Here is a 10,000-nt window from a genome sequence, read left to right on the forward strand (position 1 = left end):
AAAATATTCATGTTGATAATGTTAATAGGGTTTGTGGTTCTGATATAATTATTGAAATCATAAATATGATAATAACGATGATAATGAATATCAAGCTTTACATATGAATGTTATGAAAATCGTCAAAATGATAACAATAACGACAAAGACGAAATAGTTAGAATTGATGAAATTAGAGCCTATGATTAGTATTGCCATGGTGAGAATGATAATGGTGATCATGAGAACGATCTTATAAAATTATTTAGATGATGATGAAAAGAAAGACAATACTAACGCTAACAGTGGTGGTTTTCATGGTCGTTATAATTATAACAAGCTTTATGATTATGATAATGATATGAATGAGGATGATACTAATAGTGATACGAAAGATAATGCTTAGAATATTGACGATAGTAATACTATAATGCTCCGATTTCTATCATTGATGATAGTAACAGTGGTACGGATAATGATGACGATAAAATTATCATGATGATAATAATAACAATAATGATAATTGTGATAACAATATCAGTAGTTCTATTGGTAATGATTATGAAGATAATAATGATAGTATTGATACAAATCATTATAGCAGTAATTGTGATAATGAATACAATATTATAAGTAAAAACAACGATGATGAAAATAATGTAGGAAATAACCATAATGACAATATAACTAATTATAGACAATGTTAATGGTAATCAAGAAAATATTCAATTATGATGATAACGATATAAATGAAGACAGTAAGGATGATTACATTGTCAACAATAATATAAAAGGTGATAATGATTTTCAAATTAGTAATAGAATGAACCATTATCATAATTACCATAGAGGATAATGATGATCTCAAACATGACAATAGTTCTTATCACCAAGATCATTATTATCATAACCAAGATACTAATCAACCTTTTTTATGATCATCATGTATATTACTAACGTTGCCATTACTACCGTGATTATCGTTACCGCTATCTCTAGTACCACGATTATCATTACCATTATCATTCTCATTATCATTATTATCACTGTCATAAGTATCCTTTTTTTCATTATTATCAGTATTGTTATTACCATTATCACTGATATCGCCGTTGCCAACTTCATCATTAATGTTATTATCATCGATGTTAATATGATGGATATCGACTTTCTTTTTATCCTCATCATTATTGCCATTCTTCCTATTCATTGTTGTCATCGTTGCTTCATATAGTTACCATTTCTATTACTATTTATATTACTATAATTCTATTTGATTTTATTTAGTTTCATCTTATTTTAGTTATTTATATAATTTTATGATTTTATTTATAGTTACTATTTACATCAATATGTTTTATCTATATTTATTTGAATCACTATATAATCATTCATATTACTATAAATGTATCTCATTTTATTTAGTTTCATCATATCTTATTTATTCATTTAATTTTATCATTGTATTTCAGATCCATCTTTATTTTTATACCATTGCAATTATCATTATCATTGTCATTATTATCATCCATTGATAGATGTATTCTTAAGGCATCAACAGTCACATTTTCTCTCCAAATGTAACAAGCAAGTCCTGGAGGAGTGGAGAGAGATGGCGACTGCCCTCCCTCGTCCCCAAAGACCTGGGAGGAGCCGGGAGTTCCCTTGCTCTGCCTCGCCTCTGGTCGAGCAACGGCATGGAATAGGGAAGAGGTGTGAAATGATATATATAGATAATGTAATATATATAAAAAGATATATAATCATGTGGATAGTATTGATAAAACTATATGGGTGGTGAAAGTAATGTCCGCATAATAACAAAGGTGAAAATGACCATGATAGTACTGATGACGATTATGCCAGTAGTTCTGATGGTAATGACAATAAAGATGATAATACCAACAATATCTCTTATGATAAAAATTATAGAAATATAGAATATAGCAATGATTATGAGGATACTAATGAAAGTGATGATGATATTAAAGATAATGATAATGATGATAATGATAATATGATGATGATATTAATATAATGATGATAATATTAATGATGATGATAATGTTAATGATGATGATAATGTTAATGATGATGATAATGTTAATGATGATGATAATAATAATGATGATGATAATAATGACGATAATAATAATAATGATGATGATAGTAATAATGATGATGATAATATTAATGATAATGGTAATAATAATAATGAAAATGGTAATAATAATAATGATAATGGTAATAATAATAATGATAATGGTAATAATAATAATGATAATGGTAATAATAATAATGATAATTGTAATAATAATAATGATGATTATTATAATGATAATGATGATGATAATGATAATGATGATAATAGTAATGATAATGATGATTGTGCTGATTATGATGATTATGATGATTATGATGATCAATCCCCAGCACTGCCTCGTGTCTCCATCCCCAGCACTACCTCGTGTCTCCTTCCCCAGCACTGCCTCGCGTCTCCTTCCCTAGCACTGCCTCGTGTCTCCATCCCCAGCACTGCCTCGTGTCTCCTTCCCCAGCACTGCCTCGTGTCTCCTTACCCAGCACTGCCTCGCGTCTCCTTCCCCAGCACTGCCTCGTGTCTCCATCCCCAGCACTACCTCGTGTCTCCTTCCCTAGCACTGCCTCGTGTCTCCATCCCCAGCACTGCCTCGTGTCTCCTTCCCTAGCACTGCCTCGTGTCTCCATCCCCAGCACTACCTCGTGTCTCCATCCCCAGCACTGCCTCGCGTCTCCATCCCTAGCACTGCCTCGTGTCTCCTTCCCCAGCACTGCCTCGTGTCTCCATCCCCAGCACTGCCTCGTGTCTCCATCCCCAGCACTGCCTCGTGTCTCCATCCCCAGCACTGCCTCGTGTCTCCTTCCCCAGCACTGCCTCGTGTCTCCATCCCCAGCACTGCCTCGTGTCTCCATCCCCAGCACTGCCTCGCGTCTCCATCCCTAGCACTGCCTCGTGTCTCCTTCCCCAGCACTGCCTCGTGTCTCCATCCCCAGCACTGCCTCGTGTCTCCATCCCCAGCACTGCCTCGTGTCTCCATCCCCAGCACTACCTCGTGTCTCCATCCCTAGCACTGTCTCGTGTCTCCATCCCCAGCACTGTCTCGTGTCTCTTTCCTCAGCACTGCCTCGTGTCTCCATCCCCAGCACTGCCTCGTGTCTCCTTCCCCAGCACTGCCTCGTGTCTCCTTCCTCAGCACTGCCTCGTGTCTCCTTCCCCAGCACTGCCTCGTGTCTCCTTCCCCAGCACTGCCTCGTGTCTCCTCCCCAGCACTGCCTCGTGTCTCCTTCTCCAGCACTGCCTCGTGTCTCCATCCGAGCACTGCCTCGTGTCTCCTTCCCCAGCACTGCCTCGTGTCTCCTTCACATGCACTGCCTCGTCTCTCCTTCCCAGCACTGCTCGTGTCTCCTCCCAGCACTGCCTCGTGTCTCCATCCCAGCACTGCCTCGTGTCTCCATCCCCAGAACAGCCTCGTGTCTCCTTACCCAGCACTGCCTCGTGTCTCCATCCCTAGCACTGCCTCGTGTCTCCTTCCCCAGCACTGCCTCGTGTCTCCTTACCCAGCACTGCCTCGTGTCTCCTTCCCCAGCACTGCCTCGTGTCTCCTTCCCTAGCACTGCCTCGTGTCTCCTTCCCCAGCACTGCCTCGCGTCTCCATCCCTAGCACTGCCTCGTGTCTCCATCCCCAGAACAGCCTCGTGTCTCCTTCCCCAGCACTGCCTCGCGTCTCCATCCCCAGAACAGCCTCGTGTCTCCATCCCCAGCACTACCTCGCGTCTCCATCCCTAGCACTGCCTCGTGTCTCCTTCCCCAGCACTGCCTCGTGTCTCCATCCCCAGAACAGCCTCGTGTCTCCATCCCCAGCACTGCCTCGCGTCTCCATCCCTAGCACTGCCTCGTGTCTCCTTCCCCAGCACTGCCTCGTGTCTCCATCCCCAGCACTGCCTCGCGTCTCCATCCCTAGCACTGCCTCGCGTCTCCATCCCTAGCACTGCCTCGTGTCTCCTTCCTCAGCACTGCCTCGTGTCTCCTTCCTCAGCACTGCCTCGTGTCTCCTTCCTCAGCAATGCCTCGTGTCTCCATCCCCAGCACTGCCTCGTGTCTCCATCCCCAGCACTGCCTCGTGTCTCCTTCCTCAGCACTGCCTCGTGTCTCCATCCCCAGCACTGCCTCGCGTCTCCATCCCTAGCACTGCCTCGTGTCTCCTTCCCCAGCACTGCCTCGTGTCTCCATCCCCAGCACTGCCTCGTGTCTCCATCCCTAGCACTGCCTCGTGTCTCCTTCCCTAGCACTGCCTCGTGTCTCCATCCCCAGCACTGCCTCGCGTCTCCATCCCTAGCACTGCCTCGCGTCTCCATCCCTAGCACTGCCTCGTGTCTCCTTCCTCGGCACTGCCTCGTGTCTCCTTCCTCAGCACTGCCTCGTGTCTCCTTCCTCAGCAATGCCTCGTGTCTCCATCCTCAGCACTGCCTCGTGTCTCCATCCCCAGCACTGCCTCGTGTCTCCTTCCTCAGCACTGCCTCGTGTCTCCTTCCTCAGCAATGCCTCGTGTCTCCATCCTCAGCACTGCCTCGTGTCTCCTTCCCCAGCACTGCCTCGTGTCTCCATCCCCAGCACTGCCTCGTGTCTCCTTCCTCAGCAATGCCTCGTGTCTCCATCCTCAGCACTGCCTCGTGTCACCTTCCCCAGCACTGCCTCGTGTCTCCATCCTCAGCACTGCCTCGTGTCCCCATCCCCAGCACTGCCTCGCGTCTCCATCCCTAGCACTGCCTCGTGTCTCCTTCCCCACCACTGCCTCGTGTTTCCATCCCCAGCACTGCCTCGTGTCTCCATCCCTAGCACTGCCTCGTGTCTCCTTCCCCAGCACTGCCTCGTGTCTCCATCCCTAGCACTGCCTCGTGTCTCCTTCCCCAGCACTGCCTCGTGTCTCCATCCTCAGCAATGCCTCGTGTCTCTATCCCCAGCACTGCCTCGTGTCTCCATCCTGTGCGCTGCCTCGTGTCTCCTTCCCAGCACTACCTCGTGTCTCCATCCCTAGCACTGCTCGTGTCTCCTTCCCAGCACTGCCTCGTGTCTCCTTCCTCAGCATGCCTCGTGTCTCCATCCCAGCACTGCCTCGTGTCTCCTTCCTCAGCCCTGCCTCGTGTCTCCTTCCCCAGCGCTGGCTCGTGTCTCCTTCCCCAGCACTGCCTCGTGTCTCCATCACGAGCACTGCCTCGTGTCTCCATCACGAGCACTGCCTCGTGTCTCCTTCCCCAGCACTGCCTCGTGTCTCCTTCCCCAGCACTGCCTCGTGTCTCCTTCCCCAGCACTGCCTCGTGTCTCCTTCCCCAGCACTGCCTCGTGTCTCCATCCCCAGCACTGCCTCGTGTCTCCTTCCCCAGCACTGCCTCGTGTCTCCATCCCCAGCACTGCCTCGTGTCTCCTTCCCCAGCACTGCCTCGTGTCTCCTTCCCCAGCACTGCCTCGTGTCTCCTTCCCCAGCACTGCCTCGTGTCTCCTTCCCCAGCACTGCCTCGTGTCTCCTTCCCCAGCACTGCCTCGTGTCTCCTTCCCCAGCACTGCCTCGTGTCTCCTTCCCCAGCACTGCCTCGTGTCTCCTTCCCCAGCACTGCCTCGTGTCTCCATCACGAGCACTGCCTCGTGTCTCCTTCCCCAGCACTGCCTCGTGTCTCCTTCCCCAGCACTGCCTCGTGTCTCCTTCCCCAGCACTGCCTCGTGTCTCCATCCCCAGCACTGCCTCGTGTCTCCTTCCCCAGCACTGCCTCGTGTCTCCATCACGAGCACTGCCTCGTGTCTCCTTCCCCAGCACTGCCTCGTGTCTCCATCACGAGCACTGCCTCGTGTCTCCTTCCCCAGCACTGCCTCGTGTCTCCTTCCCCAGCACTGCCTCGTGTCTCCTTCCCCAGCACTGCCTCGTGTCTCCTTCCCCAGCACTGCCTCGTGTCTCCTTCCCCAGCACTGCCTCGTGTCTCCTTCCCCAGCACTGCCTCGTGTCTCCTTCCCCAGCACTGCCTCGTGTCTCCATCACGAGCACTGCCTCGTGTCTCCATCACGAGCACTGCCTCGTGTCTCCATCACGAGCACTGCCTCGTGTCTCCTTCCCCAGCACTGCCTCGTGTCTCCTTCCCCAGCACTGCCTCGTGTCTCCTTCCCCAGCACTGCCTCGTGTCTCCATCCCCAGCACTGCCTCGCGTCTCCATCCCTAGCACTGCCTCGTGTCTCCTTCCCCAGCACTGCCTCGTGTCTCCTTCCCCAGCACTGCCTCGTGTCTCCATCCCCAGCACTGCCTCGTGTCTCCATCCTCAGCACTGCCTCGTGTCTCCTTCCCCAGCACTGCCTCGCGTCTCCATCCCTAGCACTGCCTCGTGTCTCCTTCCCCAGCAATGACTCGCGTCTCCATTCCTAGCACTGCCTCGTGTCTCCTTCCCCAGCACTGCCTCGTGTCTCCTTCCTCAGCACTGCCTCGCGTCTCCATCCCCAGCACTGCCTCGTGTCTCCTTCCCCAGCACTGCCTCGTGTCTCCTTCCCCAGCACTGCCTCGTGTCTCCTTCCTCAGCAATGCCTCGTGTCTCCATCCCCAGCACTGCCTCGTGTCTCTTTCCCCAGCACTGCCTCGTGTCTCCATCCCCAGCACTGCCTCGTGTCTCCTTCCTCAGCACTGCCTCGTGTCTCCTTCCTCAGCACTGCCTCGTGTCTCCTTCCCCAGCACTGCCTCGTGTCTCCTTCCCCAGCACTGCCTCGTGTCTCCTTCCTCAGCACTGCCTCGTGTCTCCTTCCACAGCACTGCCTTGTGTCTCCTTCCTCAGCACTGCCTCGTGTCTCCATCCCCAGCACTGCCTCGTGTCTCCTTCCTCAGCACTGCCTCGTGTCTCCTTCCCCAGCACTGCCTCGTGTCTCCTTCCTCAGCAATGCCTCGTGTCTCCATCCCCAGCACTGCCTCGTGTCTCCATCCCCAGCACTGCCTCGTGTCTCCATCCTCAGCACTGCCTCGTGTCTCCTTCCCCAGCACTGCCTCGTGTCTCCATCCCCAGCACTGCCTCGTGTCTCCTTCCTCAGCACTGCCTCGTGTCTCTATCCCCAGCACTGCCTCGTGTCTCCTTCCTCAGCATTGCCTCGTGTCTCCTTCCTCAGCACTGCCTCGTGTCTCCATCCCCAGCACTGCCTCGTGTCTCCTTCCTCAGCACTGCCTCGTGTCTCCATCCTCAGCACTGCCTCGTGTCTCCTTCCTCAGCACTGCCTCGTGTCTCCATCCCCAGCACTGCCTCGTGTCTCCTTCCCCAGCACTGCCTCGTGTCTCCTTCCTCAGCACTGCCTCGTGTCTCCTTCCTCAGCAATGCCTCGTGTCTCCTTCCCCAGCACTGCCTCGTGTCTCCATCCCCAGCACTGCCTCGTGTCTCCATCCCCAGCACTGCCTCGTGTCTCCTTCCCCAGCACTGCCTCGTGTCTCCTTCCTCAGCAATGCCTCGTGTCTCCATCCCCAGCACTTCCTCATGTCTCCATCCCCAGCACTTCCTCATGTCTCCATCCCCAGCACTGCCTCGTGTCTCCTTCCCCAGCACTTCCTCATGTCTCCATCCCCAGCACTTCCTCATGTCTCCATCCCCAGCACTGCCTCGTGTCTCCATCCCCAGCACTGCCTCGTGTCTCCTTCCCCAGCACTTCCTCATGTCTCCATCCCCAGCACTTCCTCATGTCTCCATCCCCAGCACTGCCTCGTGTCTCCATCCCCAGCACTGCCTCGTGTCTCCATCCCCAGCACTGCCTCGTGTCTCCTTCCCCAGCACTGCCTCGTGTCTCCATCCCCAGCACTGCCTCGTGTCTCCATCCCCAGCACTGCCTCGTGTCTCCTTCCCCAGCACTGCCTCGTGTCTCCTTCCTCAGCAATGCCTCGTGTCTCCATCCCCAGCACTTCCTCATGTCTCCATCCCCAGCACTGCCTCGTGTCTCCTTCCCCAGCACTGCCTCGTGTCTCTATCCCCAGCACTTCCTCATGTCTCCATCCCCAGCACTTCCTCATGTCTCCATCCCCAGCACTGCCTCGTGTCTCCATCCCCAGCACTGCCTCGTGTCTCCTTCCCCAGCACTGCCTCGTGTCTCCATCCCCAGCACTGCCTCGTGTCTCCTTCCCCAGCACTGCCTCGTGTCTCCTTCCTCAGCACTGCCTCGTGTCTCCTTCCTCAGCAATGCCTCGTGTCTCCATCCCCAGCACTGCCTCGTGTCTCCTTCCTCAGCAATGCCTCGTGTCTCCATCCTCAGCACTGCCTCGTGTCTCCTTCCCCAGCACTGCCTCGCGTCTCCATCCCTAGTACTGCCTCGTGTCTCCTTCCTCAGCACTGCCTCGTGTCTCCTTCCCCAGCACTGCCTCGTGTCTCCATCCCCAGCACTGCCTCGTGTCTCCATCCCTAGCACTGCCTCGTGTCTCCTTCCCCAGCACTGCCTCGCGTCTCCATCCCTAGTACTGCCTCGTGTCTCCTTCCCCAGCACTGTCTCGTGTCTCCTTCCCCAGCACTGCCTCGTGTATCCATCCCTAGCACTGCCTCATGTCTCCTTCCCCCAGCACTGCCTCGCGTCTCCATCCCTAGTACTGCCTCGTGTCTCCTTCCCCAGCACTGCCTCGTGTCTCCTTCCCCAGCACTGCCTCGTGTATCCATCCCTAGCACTGCCTCGTGTCTCCTTCCCCAGCACTGCCTCGCATCTCCATCCCTAGCACTGCCTCGTGTCTCCATCCCCAGCACTGCCTCGTGTCTCCATCCCTAGCACTGCCTCGTGTCTCCATCCCCAGCACTGCCTCGTGTCTCCATCCCCAGCACTGCCTCGCGTCTCCATCCCTAGCACTGCCTCGTGTCTCCATCCCCAGCACTGCCTCGTGTCTCCTTCCCCAGCACTGCCTCGTTTCTCCATCCCTAGCACTGCCTCGTGTATCCATCCCCAGCACTGCCTCGTGTCTCCTTCCCCAGCACTGCCTCGTGTCTCCATCCTCAGCACTGCCTCGTGTCTCCATCCCCAGCACTGCCTCGTGTCTCCTTCCCCAGCACTGCCTCGTGTCTCCATCCTCAGCACTGCCTCGTGTCTCCTTCCCCAGCACTGCCTCGTGTCTCCATCCCTAGCACTGCCTCGTGTCTCCATCCCCAGCACTGCCTCGTGTCACCTTCCCCAGCACTGCCTCGTGTCTCCATCCTCAGCACTGCCTCGTGTCTCCATCCTCAGCACTGCCTCGTGTCTCCTTCCTCAGCAATGCCTCGTGTCTCCAGGGAGAGAGAGAGAGAGGGGCGGGGGGATAAGAGGTTCAGATGGGGAGGGTGCGAGGGAGGGAGGGTGGGAGAGAGAGGGGGGGAGGGGGGAGGGGAAGAGGGGGAGAGGGTGCGAGGGAGGGAGGGAGGGAGAGAGAGAGGTGGGGAGGGGGTAGGGGGAGAGAGAGAGGGGGCGGGGGGGTAAGAGGTTTAGATGGGGAGGGTGCGAGGGAGGGAGAGAGAGAGAGAGAGAGAGAGAGAGAGAGAGAGAGAGAGAGAGAGAGAGAGAGAGAGAGAGAGAGAGAGAGAGAGAGAGAGAGAGAGAGAGAGAGAGCGAAGGAGAGAGAGAGAGAGAGAGAGAGAGAGAGCGAAGGAGAGAGAAAGAGAGAGAGAGAGAGAGACTTATTGACCAAACAGCTTCCAAGCAAACCCAACGGCGATCGCCTTCCTCCACGACTCAGCAGGAACCGAAGGAAGCAACACTAAAGGGGTCGTCAGTGCCTCATCGGAAGCCGAACAGCCGAGCCTGCGCCTGAACGGTACTGATTGGTGCTTGCCATGTTTGCCGGTTTCCTGCTTGCGTGGCTCTCGGACTTTAGTGTTTTGTTTTCTCTATTATCATCATTATTACATATTTTTTTTATTATGTTTACTTTTGCCTGCGTTTTTAAATCCTGATTTGTGTATCTCTAATTTTATAGGTGTGTGAGTGTGTGTGTGTATGTGTGTGTGCTTGCGTATGTGGCTTTGT

The 10,000-nt window shown here is 52.7% G+C and overlaps 1 protein-coding gene across 1 annotated transcript in view; it reads left to right on the forward strand.

Annotated features, from left to right (window-relative positions):
- The first annotated feature begins 1,591 nt into the window (after window positions 1-1,591).
- LOC122262249 (uncharacterized) overlaps window positions 1,592-10,000 on the forward strand; it is a 67,739-nt gene continuing 59,330 nt past the window's right edge. Inside the window, exons 1-2 of the mRNA XM_086531041.1 lie at window positions 1,592-1,692; window positions 9,951-9,958. Of these exons, the coding sequence (XP_086387167.1) occupies window positions 1,592-1,692; window positions 9,951-9,958 (109 nt within the window). The remainder of the gene's footprint in view (window positions 1,693-9,950; window positions 9,959-10,000) is intronic.

The sequence above is a fragment of the Penaeus japonicus genome, unplaced genomic scaffold, assembly GCF_977035675.1.
Source record: "Penaeus japonicus unplaced genomic scaffold, GWHDUDI00000001_assembly GWHDUDI00000034, whole genome shotgun sequence".
NCBI lineage: Eukaryota > Metazoa > Arthropoda > Malacostraca > Decapoda > Penaeidae > Penaeus > Penaeus japonicus.